This window comes from Staurois parvus, unplaced genomic scaffold, assembly GCF_062004578.1.
Source record: "Staurois parvus isolate SC_StPar_1 unplaced genomic scaffold, SC_StPar_1.0 ptg000159l, whole genome shotgun sequence".
In the NCBI taxonomy this organism is placed as follows: domain Eukaryota; kingdom Metazoa; phylum Chordata; class Amphibia; order Anura; family Ranidae; genus Staurois; species Staurois parvus.
The window spans coordinates 6,877,501-6,893,731 of record NW_028317955.1 but is presented as its reverse complement, the minus strand read 5'-3'; the positions used below and the strand labels follow the sequence as shown (position 1 = coordinate 6,893,731).

General features: G+C 45.0%; 1 protein-coding gene across 1 annotated transcript in view; it reads left to right on the top strand.

The window, feature by feature from the left end:
• Window positions 1-16,231, top strand: part of PRRG4 (proline rich and Gla domain 4) — a 47,144-nt gene that overhangs the window by 27,803 nt on the left and 3,110 nt on the right. Inside the window, exons 4-5 of the mRNA XM_089675886.1 lie at window positions 639-681; window positions 4,811-4,937. Coding sequence (XP_089532012.1) covers window positions 639-681; window positions 4,811-4,937 — 170 coding nt within the window. The remainder of the gene's footprint in view (window positions 1-638; window positions 682-4,810; window positions 4,938-16,231) is intronic.

The window sequence follows — 16,231 nt, the reverse complement described above, 5'->3', positions numbered from 1 at the left end:
CTCTGTTCATGTTATAACATTTTTGCTGTGAAGAAGAGGCATGTGATCTCCGCTGAGTCAAATTCAGTTTTGAGAACTGCAAAAGTAAACCGAGCATCTGTGATAATATCTTGTAGGCAGAGAAACTGCCCAATAATCTTACAAAAACCTCTGGAAGAGCATGACATTGTGAATGGATTCATGGAATTTATTTACCAAAAAAATTAAACATATACAGCCCTATTCTACATAATTAAAAAACGAATCTTTATTTCATGATGGAATAACCTTCGGATGGTAATATATTTTCCTCAAAAAGCATTTTATTTTAAAAAAAATCTGATTTAAATGAAAAAAATCCGATTTAAATCAAAAAAATCCGATTGTTTTGATTTTTTTTAAAAAAATCATTGATTTTTATCCACCCTGGTCTGTACAGAACACCCGATGGCCTCTGTGCACAAGCTTACAGATCAGTACACCCGTGTGAATGAGCCCTGATTCTCCACCAGAGAAAGTTTAGTGAAAGTTGCATTTACTGCTTTCTAAATAGACCCTTTAAATCAGTTTTTTGCCATGGAATTAAATAGATCCTTTGATTGTGCTGCTGCCTGAAATGTCGTATTATATGTTATTCATTTATTTTTTGTTTTTTAAAGATGAAGTTCTGGAAGGAGTACTCCAAAGATCCATTCACTCAAGGTAAGAGTTGATATTAATATCATTGAACTGTGCAAATTGCCAAGAAAAATATATTTATTTGTGGAAAAAATTTATATTAAGGCTCCATGTACACTGCAGCTGATAAACTCACTTTTAGGAGCTGTTCAGCATTTTTTTTCAGCAGCCCCTGAACTCTCCCTAATGTTTTCCTATGTGTCCATGTACACATCTTTGTTTACAGTCATTTACAGGCAGTTGAGTTTACAGTCGTTTTTTTGAACACAGAAAACTTACGTTCAGCAGTAGATTTTATCAGCGTTTCAAACACAAAACTCTTGTAAATGCAGCTAACCGCGTTTATAGGCGTTTGCGTTTGAAAATGTTTTTTAACTCTTCTATTTCCAGATGCTGTCCAGAGCCTTTTTTTCATCATGAAAAATGCATGCAAAGTGTTTTCCCCATACTTAAATGGACCTGGTACACCATACTTTGAGGTTTTGCATGAAAAAAAATATGTTAGACACTGCTGCAATAATTTCTGCACAGAAATGAGCTAGAACACATTCAAACACCACAAATACTGCTCTCTCTGCTTCTGCTCTCTCTATTTCTCTCAAAATGTCTGAAATAGTTAATTTTTTACTGTTTTTCAGTGCATTCTGGGTATTTTGGAAGTTCTCCTGAGGTTATCTTAAAAACACTTCTAAACGCAAATGCTCATAAACGCGGTATGCAAACGCGGCTAAACAGACGTTTTTTTAACCTACGTTTTCCAGCAGTCAGTTTCCATCGTTCAGAAGTGTCCCATGTACATGGAGTCTAAAAGTAAATTGGGTATTGGTGAATGGTCAGTCTGCCCCAGATCGAGGGACACACACACCACTCACCTGGCTGAGCAGAGTCTCCCGGCAGCCGCACACATAAGACCCGGGGAGGGGGGCAGACTCAGTGCGGTCACACTGAGCTAAGGGGGGGGAAGGGTGGGGCCAGACCAAGAGGGGGCACGGCCAGTAGAGTGGACACTGTGGAGAAACTTCACCTCTGCTAGATACAAAGGTACTGGCAAGGGTCAAAACTGCCAAATGTACTTGCACTTATGTGTGCTGGCTCAAGGGGCAGCTGCTTTGAGCTCCACAAAAATGACTGGGCCCAGGGCAGCCCCTTTTGCCGCATGTCAAAGATGGCCCTGACTTCAGGAAAAACAAATAAATCAGTAAGGGTCTGTGTAGACCCCTGGTGCCCAACTTGTGCTCCATGAGCCGCATGCAGCCCTTTGATATATGATAAGCAGCCAGGGCCAGTGCTTCCACTAGGCAAACTAGGCAGTCGCCTAGTGTGCAATGCGGCCTAGGGGTGCCTGGTTGCAGCGCAGGCTGGCACTTTCTTTGTGTGGGATGCCACCACATCATGAATGATCCTTCATCTGAGGGGAGGGGCAGCAGAGGGGAGGAAGAAAGGACAGAAGAATATGCCGGGTGTCTGGGGCCAGTATAGCAGCTGAGCTGCTGCTCCTTCCAGTATTCCTCTCAGACCCAGTCCCTTACTGCAAGCTGGCTGGTGGCTGCTGATCACTGTGGGGTTCCAGCCCTTCTCTTCCCATTCATTAGCAGAGGCAGAGCTGTGCCTGCAGAGGAAGGTAATGTCTGACTCTGATGTCTCATGTCTATGTGAGTGTGACCCGCCCGGTTGGCCGGAAATCCATCACATGTGCAATGTATGATGACATCATCACGATCCCACAGCCTGCTCTTCTAGTGCCTGCTGATCTGTGTCTGTGTTGGTGGTGGTGTGTTGTGTCGGATCTGGTACTGTGTGGGATCGCTCAATTCAGGTGTTCTCAGGCGTTTTATCTCTCCTCATTGTCTAGGGAATTCCAGCCTGGGATCTGTCAGAGTGTGGATCCATCATCTTCCACTCACTGCAACTGTCACCATGCCACTGCCAGCCAGATACAGTTTTGGGGAGAGGGGGAGCGGATACTGATTTTGACAGGTACCCACTTCCACTTCTGCTCGGAGCACCTAGGTGACCGAAAGTGGAATTTCTTCTCCCCCCCCCCCCCCCCGTAGTTTTCTGGGACCATTCACAGCCTGGCTTGCTCATGGGCAGTGGGCTCCCAGCTGTGGAGCCGCAAGCTGTCACAGCCGGGTCTCTACAGTTAAGATGCCGGCACCAGGGACAGACCATGGGAGGTGAAAATGGCGTGGGTGAGCACAGTGCTGGATCGTGGGACAGGTGAGTGGCTGTTTATTAAAAGTCAACAGCTACAGCTTATGTAGCTGATTTTTAATTTTTACACTGGAGACTGGAGCTCCTTAATCTTGCAGTGCGGTCACAGGCCCACTGTAAGAGGAAACTTTTTTTTACCCGGAGTTGGGCTTTAAGCAGAGTGAGTCAAATACGGAGCTCCATCTTGTGGCAAATCTGCACATTTCTATATTTAATCCTATAAAAAGTTACAGAAGAATAAAGCCGGCCATAGACAGATTGAAACTCGGCCGGATTAGCAGGAACCGGTGAAATTTCGATCCATCTATGGGCAGGCTGATTGTACTGAAGTTGATCATCATTTCTTTCATACGATTACTGCCGACAACTATAGCTGCCAGCAGTGATCATTGTATTCTGCCAGTGGTGAAGGCTCCCTGCCAGCAGGACAGCGCTTTGGGAGGGATTCCCCCATCAACACTGATTGTGCTGATGGGGGAATCGAGCAATTTTCTTTCCTTCAACACTTGATTGAAGGAAATAAAATTGCATACTGTATGGCCAGCCTAGGTATGTTCAAATGTCAAAGCTGAACTCAGGGCAGCCAACCAAATACACAGATGAATTACACAGAATGGAACTACTTTACCTGCCAAAATTATTTGTATTTATTTCCATCCGGTTCTGAGATCTACACAGATATACTACAGAGCACAGGCCTGTCTAGCAGGCCAGAAGACTTGGTTTTTATCTGCTACAGTTTAGTAACATGCACAGATTTTTTTACCTTCCCCTGTGACGGGACAATAAAAAAAGAAGCCGCAGATTGATGAGCTCATTTCTCATACTCTGCTCTCTCCTCACATAGGCATACTTCTTGTTAGCATATAAGCACTGCAGTAAAACTAATTGACTCCTCCTCCTTGGCGCCTGCTTCTCCCTCTCACAGTCTAAGCTCTGCTGTATGGTCATTTAAAGCCCTGATGGCTGACAGCAAGTCAAAATCAGGAACCTCTACTCTTTGCATCTAAAAAGTACATTTAGAACATAATTAAACACAAAACCTTTTTCTAGTTCTGGATAGAGTGGAGAGGGATTAGAACACCTGTCAGGGTTTTAATGCTGCCTTTGCCCCCATTAGAGAGATCCACCCTCTCTATTAGTCCTGTTTTCCATTATCACCAAAAGTGAAAGTAAAATAAACAGGAATGGTGGGGATATCTTCCAATTAGGACACTAGACCAGGTGACAACCAGAGATTCCTTCACTTTAGAGGGATTTTTTCTTACTTCCTGTTTCGTCTTTGGGACGGGAAGTGAAAGGAAATCTCCCTAATGGGACACAGAGGGAAAAAATAAACATTATGGGGGTTACAGCCCTCCCTTACTGTATCCAAAATGCAAAAAAAAAGTCTTGCCTTTTGTTCTACTTTCATGAATGGTTACAGAGCTGCATTAAATTGCATCTTTTATTTCTGCCTGGAGTACAATTTTAATAGAGTTATTACCATTAAAGCTGAAATCCAGCACAAGTAAAAATCTGCCTTGCAGTGGGGCTCCCCCCGCACTGCAAGGGTTACATGCTCATTTAGGTTTAGATGATGGAAAAAGCAGTTTTACTTACCTGATCTTCTACTCTCCGGCAAATGGCACTCCAGCAGTGGACGGTTCCTCGACATCCTCACATTCAATGCAGGGCTATAGGCCTTGCATCGGTCTTGATGACATCAGGGGTATCCAAGAGCACAGGGTAGAAGAGGCTCCTGGAACTAGTCTAGAAGAGAGCAGAGGATCAATTAAGTAAATGTATTTTACCAAATCTTCTAGATGTAAATGAGTATTTAACCCTTGCACTGTGGAGGGGGGCACTAAAAAAGATGATTTTCTCTGGAGTTCAGTTTTAACTTGTATGTTTAAAGAATTCAAAATATGATATATCCATTCTCTTCTCCCTGGAACAGGGGTAAAGATAGATGTGGTTGGACTCCTCACTGGCCTAATTTCCGCTGGAACACTTCTGGTTGTATTTGGACTTCTTGGGTATTATTGGTATACTGTCTACTGTCTTCCAAGAAGACGCAGCCAAATGTAAGTGCCTTGTTCACACCATGTTTTTATTGTTTTATTTTATATTTTAAACATGTCTGTTGGTCTAGAGCAGTCTTTGTCAACCTTTTCTTTTTTTTTTGTATAATCTCTTTTTATTGTAAATTTTCAAAGAAACATACAGTGGTCCGATAACCTCATAACCTCAGTGTGTCATCATAAAAGCTCCAAAGCATGACATAAAGAAAGACCAAAGGGCACTATTTCAGGAGCACACTGAGCTATATACCTCAGTGGGGTCTCATTAGAATAACCAAGAGGCCCCCACACAAGTACAATAGAATAATAGACCAACATTGTGGAAATACAGGAGGTGTACAGACTCACAAATAACAGAATATAAGCAGAATGAAATAAGAAACAAGTAGACAAGAAGTGAACAACAACAAGCATTCACAATAATCAGGTGGGTAAGTATGCATCAACCTTTCTCAACCTTTTCACTCCCGAGGAAACCTTAAAATAATTTCCAGACATCAGGAAACTCCAACTAAAACCAATTCCTTATGGGCCATTGGAAAAAATATCCCTTATGTTGGTAGTAGAAAGACTACAACTACTACAGTGGTTTGACAGCCTGGTTCTGAAGGCATGGTTTGACAGCCTGCTCCTGGAGGCATGGTTTGGCAGCCTGCTCCTGGAGGCATGGTTTGGCAGCCTGCTCCTGGAGGCATGGTTTGGCAGCCTGCTCCTGGAGGCATGGTTTGGCAGCCTGCTCCTGGAGGCATGGTTTGGCAGCCTGCTCCTGGAGGCATGGTTTGACAGCCTGCTCCTAGAGGCATGGTCTGACAGCCTGCTCCTGGAGGCATGGTCTGACAGCCTGCTCCTAGAGGCATGGTCTGACAGCCTGCTCCTGGAGGCATAGTCTGACAGCCTGCTCCTGGAGGCATGGTTTGACAGCCTGCTCCTGGAGGCATGGTTTGACAGCCTGCTCCTGGAGGCATGGTTTGACAGCCTGCTCCTGGAGGCATGGTTTGACAGCCTGCTCCTGGAGGCATGGTTTGACAGCCTGCTCCTGGAGGCATGGTTTGACAGCCTTCTTCTGGAGGCATGGTTTGACAGCCTGCCCCTGGTGGCATGGTTTGACAGCCTGCCCCTGGAGGCATGGTTTGACAGCCTGCCCCTGGAGGCATGGTTTGACAGCCTGCCCCTGGAGGCATGGTTTGACAGCCTGCACCTGGAGGCATGGTTTGACAGCCTGCTCCTGGAGGCATGGTTTGACAGCCTGCTCCTGGAGGCATGGTTTGACAGCCTGCTCCTGGAGGCATGGTTTGACAGCCTGCTCCTGGAGGCATGGTTTGACAGCCTGCTCCTGGAGGCATGGTTTGACAGCCTGCTCCTGGAGGCATGGTTTGCCAGCCTGCTCCTGGAGGCATGGTTTGCCAGCCTGGTTCTGGAGGCATGGTTTGACAGCCTGCTCCTGGAGGCATGGTTTGACAGCCTGCTCCTGGAGGCATGGTCTGACAGCCTGCTTCTGGAGGCATGGTCTGACAGCCTGCTTCTGGAGGCATGGTTTGACAGCCTGCTCCTGGAGGCATGGTTTGACAGCCTGCTCCTGGAGGCATGGTTTGACAGCCTGCTTCTGGAGGCATGGTTTGACAGCCTGCTTCTGGAGGCATGGTTTGACAGCCTGCTCCTGGAGGCATGGTTTGACAGCCTGCTTCTGGAGGCATGGTTTGACAGCCTGCTCCTGGAGGCATGGTTTGACAGCCTGCTTCTGGAGACATGGTTTGACATCCTGCTCCTGGAAACATGATTTGAGTCTTCTGGTCATATACTGTTTCTAGTTTTCATTAATCTTCCCCACCCACCCGCCATGGGCCTTTAACTGGGTCTTAAGGAAGAGTGGTCTGATCACAGTGGTCACATGATCTGCCTGTCCCACTAGCTCCCAATCAGGGGCAGACTGACCATTTGGAAACTCGGGCACTGCCCGAGGGCCTGGGGTCAGTACGGGGCCCCATGAGATGCCCCTGGTACCTTTTTCATAGGCTTTTTTGAGTTTGGGCAAGGACACAGGGGCCCCATGATCTCCTATTGCCCGGGGGCCCCATGAGTTGTCAGTCCGCCCCTGCTCCCAATTATATCTAGAGATTGGGAGCTGTTATTGACAGCTCAGCCACTGTGCTAGGAATGCACAGTGAGCGTGCTCTCACCACAGAAACCTCAGCCACTATGGATGCATACATGCGGCACATGGACAGTAAGGCCCACCTCCCTTGATGCCACACATAGACGTTACGCGGTCGGCAAAAGGTTAATGCGAGCAGCTGTCACGGTTGCAACAGTATTTTAGCCTCTTGAAATGCGTTACTCAAGGATTATGACCATGGATCTGTTCTAGGTTCTGTAACTACTGCTAGTTGCTGACCAATCTTCATTCGCTATAAACAGACAACAAACGATACAATGCAATTGTACAATCTACTTTGGATTTATTAGGAGCTGTGTAGTGTGAGGGCCTACCTACACAATCCATTCAATTTACAACCAGTCAGGTAAGTGCTTGCTCTAAGATGGTAAAACTAAATGAGGATTGTACACTCAGTCTATAACATATGTGATCAGCTTTAAGCAGGCCTTACACTATAGATTTTTCTTTCCTGCAGCCAAAAGAAAGTTGCTCAATTCTGGGAGAATCCCTCCTGCAGCACTATTGTGTTGAGCCGGAGGGGAGATTTCCCTGCTGGCAGAACACAATGATCATTGCTAGCGGCTATAGCTACTGGCAGTCCTTGAAAGAAAATCCATCTATGGTCGGCTTTACTCTTCTGGAAGGAAGAAAAATTACAGATCCTTAAAACAACAATCATGGTGCTTATATTTCTGCTGTTCTACTAATCAAAGAATCTGTGATGTTTGAGGCAGGGTGCATCATAACAATCTTCCATCAGTGGAATCCCAGAGAGCTATAAAACCTGACACTATTAAACCAAAGTGTAAAGCAAAACTCAAGGCAAAATAACAAGATAACAAGAAATTGAACGATAAAATAACAAAACCAAAAGCTTTTGCTATAATATCAACCTTCAATCCAGAGAATTCCCCGCAGAGCTTTTTTCTTACCACCAGATGTCCCTCCATGGCCTGTGACCAGACAGTGAATGAAGAAGCATCACAGTGATGAGCTCTTCTCTTTGTCACTCTGCTTTCTCCTCCTGTCAGCATGCTCGTTGTCAGCACATGAATTGATTGCTTCTCTCACACTTCAGCCCTGCTATACATGGAGGCCAATACCAAGTCAAATTCGTACTTACTCTGCTTGTATTTAAAAAATAAATTTAGGTTTTCCAGAGCTGAATTAGTTGTGCTTAAAAAAAAGTGTTGCCCTTTAGTTGGACAATACCAGGGATTGTAGTAACTGCCTAAAGCAGTGGTCTCCAAACTGCGGCCCGGGGGCCAGATGTGGCCTTTTGCTTACCTTTATCTGCCCCTTGGGGCACTATTCCACCAATGACAGAGCACCATTCCCCCTAATTACACCATCAATGGGGCACCATTTCTCCCATTGATACCAACAATGGGGCACTGTTCCTCAAATTAAAACCAATGATGGGACACTGATGCAGTAAACTGGCACTTTTCTTAAAAAGTTTAGATACCCGTGACCTAAAGGGTTTATAGAACTAAGCACTATAGCTACAAACACCAGTCCATACCTCTTGACTTCCTTCCTATCTTTCTTCCTTCTTACCTGTAAGAACTAACACATGAGATGACAATCGCTCATTACATCTGTGTGGTCATCAATCATCCCCTCCCCCTCTGCCTATGGCTTCCTGACCCCTTATCTCCCACTCTCCCTGCTTTCACAATCAACTGATGACAAGCATCTATGGTTGACTCATTGTTATGTCTTGTTCACATGGGCGGCAGGGAGGCAGTGAAAACAGGCAGTTCATTTCTGTTTTTCATTCAGAATAGTCCATTCATTCCAAAATTAAAAGTTAAGATTCTAAAGAACTTTTACGTGACAATCATTAACTTATTGAATGTACTGAGAATTTTTACATGGATGTATGTATAAAAACAAACTTTTTGTCACTTCCGTATATACCTTAAAGTGGAGTTCCACCCAAAAGAGAAAGCTCCACTTTTCTGCCTCCTCCCCCTCTCTGCTGCCACATTTGGCACCTTTTGGGGGGGAGCAGGTAAATGGTTTTGACAGGTACCTGCTCCCACTGCTGGCTCAGTTCACCGCGCCAAACTGATCTGGAAGTTCAGCCCCCCCGCAGCCCTCTGGGACACTTCCAATGTCCCAGAGGACTACGGCCCATTCACAAAGCACAGCGTGCTTCACGTATGCACAGAAGGAAACCAGCGGAGAAGCACAATGCTTCACCACTGGTTTCCCTTAGTCAAGATGGCAGGCCAGCACCCGCTTTTCTGCCTCCTCCCCCTCCCTGCTGCCACATTTGGCACCTTTTGGGGGGGAGCAGGTACCTGGTTTTGACAGGCACCCACTCCCACTTCTTGCTCAGTTCGCCGCGTCAAACTGAGCTGGAAGCTAAGCCCCCCGCAGCCCACTGGGACACTTCTAACATCCCAGAGGACTATGGCCCATTCAGAAAGTGCAGTGTGCTTCAAGTATGCACAGTAGGAAACCAGCGGTGAGCCTGCAAGGCTTCACCATCGGTTTCGTTTAGTCAAGATTGTAGGTCAGCACCCACTTTTCTGCCTCCTCCCCTCTGGTACCCGCTCCCAGTTCCGGCTCAGTTCGCCACGCAAACTGAGCTGGAAGTTAAGCCCCCTGCAGCCCTCTGGGACACTTCCAAGGTCCCAGAGGACTACGGCCCATTCACAAAGCACAGCGTGCTTCACGTATGCACAGTAGGAAGCCACCGGTTTCCCTTAGTCAAGATGGCAGGCCAGCACCCACTTTTCTGCCTCCTCCCCCTCCCTGCTGCCACATTTGGCACCTTTTTGGGGGGAGCAGGTACCTGGTTTTGACAGGCACCCGCTCCCACTTCCGGCTCTGTTTGCCGCAGCAAACTGAGCTGGAAGTTAAGCCACCCCGCAGTCCTCTGGGACACTTCCAAGGTCCCAGAGGACTACGGCCCATTCACAAAGCGCAGCGTGCTTCACGTATGCACAGTAGGAAACCACCGGTTTCCCTTAGTCAAGATGGCAGGCCAGCACCAACTTTTCTGCCTCCTCCCCATCTCTGCTGCCACATTTGGCACCTTTTGGGGGGGAGCGGCTACCTGGTTTTGACAGGCACCCACTCCCACTTCTTCCTCAGTTCGCCGCGTCAAACTGAGCTGGAAGCTAAACCCCCCGCAGCCCACTGGGACACTTCTAACATCCCAGAGGACTATGGCCCATTCAGAAAGTGCAGTGTGCTTCAAGTATGCACAGTAGGAAACCAGCGGTGAGCCTGCAAGGCTTCCCTTAGTAAAGATGGCTGGCCAGCACCTGACAACCGATTAAAGAATCAGCTTGGGGTGAGGACACTGACGGATGCATGGACAGGTAAGTGCCCTAATATTAAAAGTCAGCAGCTACAGTACTTGTAGCTCCTGACTTTAAATTCTTTTAGGGGGAGGTGTCGGAGACCGGAACTCCGCTTAAAGGCCTCATTTAAACCATACGTGCAGAAAAACTGATGGAAATAATAGCAAATTTCACTTGCAGTGAAAAGAGTTTACATTAGTTTTCATGCACACTTCAATGCGTTTCATACACATTGCAGATTCCTGCACAGAAAGAATCCGTGATACTACTGTTGTGGTGTGAACAGGGCACATAGAGAAATATTGTTTTCATTGTTCCCTTGCAGAAAAACTGACATCACTGCACACTGGTGTAAACAAGGCCTAAAAGTGTAACAACTGCATGGAGGATGAACGGGGAGCTCATGCCTTTTTCAAGCTCAATAGCACCACTAGTGGCCATTCTTTATCAGTGCACTTTCCAACCAGCTGATATCTCATGGAAAGTAGCTCAGGTTATTGTCCATAAAAGACATTTGAATTTGATACACAGCCAAGGGAGCATGAAATGTGCAGCGGATTTAGTTTCTTTTTCATACTCACAGGAGTGATCACATCCCACTTAAGTGCAGTTTACCACAGACATTCTTGTTGTCTTCTCCTGCAGTAAGACAGCCCAGGACTGTGTAATTACAGCAGAATAATAGCTTTGCCTGACTGACAAAACACATAAAGCTTGCAATTATCCCCCTGTAATTACAGCGCTCGGGACATCTAGCTGCATATCTAATATTTTCCTCCTCATTCTCTTTTTTTGGAAGTTTATGGTCAGCCATTGTTTGTTCACAGATAACACAAGAGGCGAGCACAAATGTTCCAAAGTTTTTGCACTTCAACATTCTAAAGACTGCTCCACACAGCAGAAGATCATGTTCCACATAGCAGCCAGTGAGATGTCATTTTGGGAGCGTAGGCTAGAATGAAAAGAATTATTCCTAGACTCCAGGCAGATATGAAAGATAAAAAAGAATGTGTAAGTATCTACATGTAAACTGGTGTCATCCCCTTGTAGTCCCTGTGCGAAAAAGAAATTCATGTGCTGAAAGGAAGCATGCTGACAGGAGCAGAAAACAGGGTGACAGATAGATAAGCTCAACACTGTGCTGCTTCTCCATTCACTGTCCAGTCACAGGCTAGGGAAGGTCCAGGATGCCCTGGGCTCAGAGGAATCGTGTTGAATGATGCTGGCCATGAGACTAAGGACTAGTAGCAGAAGAAAGAACCACAGGTAAACCTCTGGATTAAAAGAAACTACTGAAAAGCTGGTTTTGTTACTTTTCTCTGTTACGTAATTACATAGTTAGTCTGGCTGAAAAAAAGACAAATATCCATCCAGTTCAACCATTAGGAAAAAAAAAAAGTTATAATCCTATATCCACAGTTGATCCAGAGGAAGGCAAAAAACCCAGCAAAGCGTGATATAATTTGATCCTGCAGGGGGAAAAAATTCCTTCCTGATCCCCTGAGAGGCAATCGGATATTCCCTGGATCAACTTTACATATAAATGTTAGTATTTAGTTATATTCTGTGTATCCAAGAAACAATCCAGGCCTTTTTTGAAGCAATCCACTGAGCTGGCCAGAACCAACTCTTGAGGGAGTTTATTACACATTTTCACAGCTCTTACTGTGAAGAAACCTTTCCGTGTTTGGAGATTAAATTTCTTTTCCTCCAGACGTAAGGAGTGCCCCTCTATTGATGACCTCAGGGTGAATAACTCTACACTGAGTTCATTATATAAATCACTGATGTATTTATACATGTTGATCATATCCCCCTTAATCTCTTCTTCTCAAGAGAGAATAAATTCAGTTCCTCTAATCTTTCCTCATTGCTGATCTCCTCCATGCCTCTTATCAGTTTGGTTGCCCTTCTCTGTACTTTCTCCAGTTCCCCAATGTTCTTTTTGTGAATTGGTGCCCAAAACTGAACTGCATATTCCAGATGAGGTCTTACTAATGATTTGTACCGGGGTAATATGATATCTCTCTCTGTTATGATATCTGTTAATGGAATATTAAGTTTTTAAAATGCATTTTATTTGTTTTAGGTGGTTTTTAGTACCATACAAAGCAACCCTACAAATATAAGGGAAGTAACATTTAAATTGGAATTAGACTCTGCCAGGGGCAGACTGACAACTCATGGGGCCCCCGAGCAATAGGGGATCATGGGGCCCCTGTGTCCTTGCCCAAACTCAAAAAAGCCTATGAAAAAGGTACCAGGGGCATCTCATGGGGCCCCCTACTGACCCCGGGCCCTCGGGCAGTGCCCGAGTTTCCAAATGGGCAGTCCGCCCTTGGACTCTGCTATACATTTTTTTTTTAAATGGGCTCCTGAAAGGTTTATGCCATAATGTTAGTATGCACCACATATTAGCACATTATAGCAGACTTACCTGTTAACTAGTACCCTGCAACACTGTGCTGTCAGTGCTCCTGTGCTCCCATCATCTCCCAGTCTTCCTGCCAGGTTTGCCGCTGTTCGTCCGCTTGAATGGCCATGCTACGATGACATTGCTTCTGTGCGCACACATGGAAGTCATCACTGCACTGAGCAGGACTGCAAATGTACTCTGTGCTATGCATGCAAGGCTCATTGTACATTTACAGTATGACAGAAGAGATCACTAGGGAAATAGGAAGGGTGATTGCTGAGGAAGGAGGAATGGGAAAAGGGAGTGAAAGAGAACAAAGTCAGTAGTAACAAGTAACGGGGTTGATTGGAAGTCCAGTGGGACACAGCAAGACCTTCTTTAGGGGACAGTGCTGGAGAAGAGGTGTTTGCCAGTGCTGTCAGTAATCAGTACTCAGTAACAGAGCTGGTTAGACATGACCTCTCCCATCCTCTGCATTACATGTCTGTGTGAGAACACATGTGATGAGGGGTATGTATTTAATTATTTCAGGTACTTATATAGCGCCGTCAATTTACACAGCGCTTTACATACATATTGTACATTCACATCAGTCCCTAACCCTCAAGGAGTGTACTATCTAAGGTCCCTAACTCACACTCATACATACACGGGCCAATTTAGACAGGATCCAATTAACCTAACAGCATGTCTTTGGAGTGTGGGAGGAAACTGGAGTACCTGGAGGAAACCCCCGCAGGCACAGGGAGAACATGCAAACTCCAAGCAGGTGGTGCCATGGTTGGGATTCGAACCAACGACCCTAGTACTGCCAGGCGGAAGTGCTAACCATTTAGCCACTGTGCTGCCCATGGCTGTTATTTAGCTCTGCCAGCATAGAGCACTGGAGAGTGAAGGTGGGAAGCATGCTTTTCACTAAAGCTGGCCATACATGGTTCATTTTTTTTTTCAACCAGCAGGCTGCATGAAAAAAATTCCCCTGCTTTCAGAATACACAGATCAGTGCTACAGCCTATTGCTTACAGCACTGATCAAGCAGCTTTTACCGATAGAGCAGTTGAACAGAAGTCGATCAGTAGATCTGCTTTTGTTTAACTGAAGTGACCACAGATGGATTGAAATTTGGTTGGTCCTTGCTGAACCGGACGAATTTTGATCCATGTATGGCCAGCTTTAGAGAAAAGGGTAATTTAAGTCCATTTCAAGTGAAAATCAGACAAGTCATACCATGTTGGAACAGGACTATAAGAGATAAAGTTTCAGTTCTGTGCGGTTGATGGCTACATGCTGGGACAGCTAGATACTGGCATCCTTTGATGTCTGTTGGTGAGATATTCCCATAAGAATTCAGGTTCTGTCCAACTAGTATGGCTATCGCAAAGCCAAGTAAGGGTGTCATGCACCCCGATGGATTTATTGATGATATAGAAAAGACAAATATTAGGGTACTGCAATTGTGACAGCGACACCTTTATTATGCCCAAAACACAAGCTACTAAAAGGGGATCTGTCCACCTGAGCTTCTGAGAGATATTAGAAGCCATTGGGAAATTAGCCGAGTGGTGTCCACCCAACTGTGACATATCAGTCTGTGGTGCAGTTGTACTTTGGCTTTCAGCAAATCCTCAAATGTAATATACATAATTGTGATCAGGAACATACAGTACATAGTCTGGCTGAAAAAAGACAAAAGTTCATCCAGTTCAACCATAGAAAAAAAAAGTTATAATCCTATACCCACAGTTGATCCAGAGGAAGGCAAAAAAACGCAGCAAGCACGATCCAATTTGCACCTGCAGGGAAAAAATTCCTTCCTGATCCCCCGAAAGGCAATCGGATATTCCCTGCATCAACTTTACCTATAAATGTTAGTATCCAGTTATATTCTGTGTATCCAAGAAAGAATCCAGGACTTTTTTAATCCACTGAGCTGGCCAGAACCAACTCTTGAGGAAGTCTATTCCACATTTTCACAGCTCTTACTGTGAAGAAACCTTTCCGTGTTTGGAGATTAAATTTATTTTCCTCCAGCCGTAAGGAGTGCCCCCTTGTCCTCTGTGATGACCTCAGGGTGAATAGCTCTACACCGAGTTCACTATATGAACCACTGATGTATTTATACATGGAGATCATATCCCCCCTTATGTATTATACATGTTCATCATATCCCCTCTTATGTATTACACATGGAGATCATATCCCCCCTTATGTATTATACATGGTGATCATATCCCCCCTTATGTATTATACATGGTGATCATATCCCCCTTATGTATTATACATGGTGATCATATCCCCCCTTATGTATTATACATGGTGATCATATCCCCCCTTATGTATTATACATGGAGATCATATCCCCCTTATGTATTATACATGGAGATCATATCCCCCCTTATGTATTATACATGGAGATCATATCCCCTCTTATGTATTATACATGGTGATCATATCCCCTCTTATGTATTATACATGGTGATCATATCCCCTCTTATGTATTATACATGGAGATCATATCCCCCCTTATGTATTATACATGGTGATCATATCCCCCCTTATGTATTATACATGGTGATCATATCCCCCTTATGTATTATACATTGAGATCATATCCCCCCTTATGTATTATACATGGTGATCATATCCCCCCTTATGTATTATACATGGAGATCATATCCCCCCTTATGTATTATACATGGAGATCATATACCCCCTTATGTATTATACATGGAGATCATATCCCCCCTTAGTCTCCTCTTCTCAAGAGAGAATAAATTCAGTTCCTCTAATCTTTCCTCATAGCTGAGCTCCTCCATGCCTCGTATCAGTTTGGTTGCCCTTCTCTGTACTTTCTCCAGTTCCCCAATGTTCTTTTTGTGAATTGGTGGTCAAAACGGAACTGTATATTCCAGATGAGGTCTTACTAATGATTTGTACCGGGGTAATATGATATCTCTCTCTGGAGTCTATACCTCTCCTAATACAAGAGAGGATTTTGCTCACTTTAGAACCCGCAGCTTGGCATTGCATGCCATTATTAAGCTTGTGATCTACCAGAACCCCCAGATCCTTCTCCACCATTGATTCCCCCCAGTTGTACTCCCCCCCCAGTATGTATGATGCATGCATATTCTTAGCCCCCAAGTGCAGAACCTTACATTTATCAACATTAAACCTCATTTGCCATATAGTACATTGCATTAAACTTGTATCCTGTTATATTTTGGTGCATTGTGCATTTTTGACTGTGCATTGACATTCTGCATTGTGCGGCTCAGACGGGCGGTGAGTGATATCCACAGCAAGAGCTTTTGCAGCAAAAAATCCAACACAAAAAATTTTACATCAGAAACTATAAAACAGAAAGCGGTTTCCTTTTGGCTCTTTTTGTGAGCCGTTTCCTTCA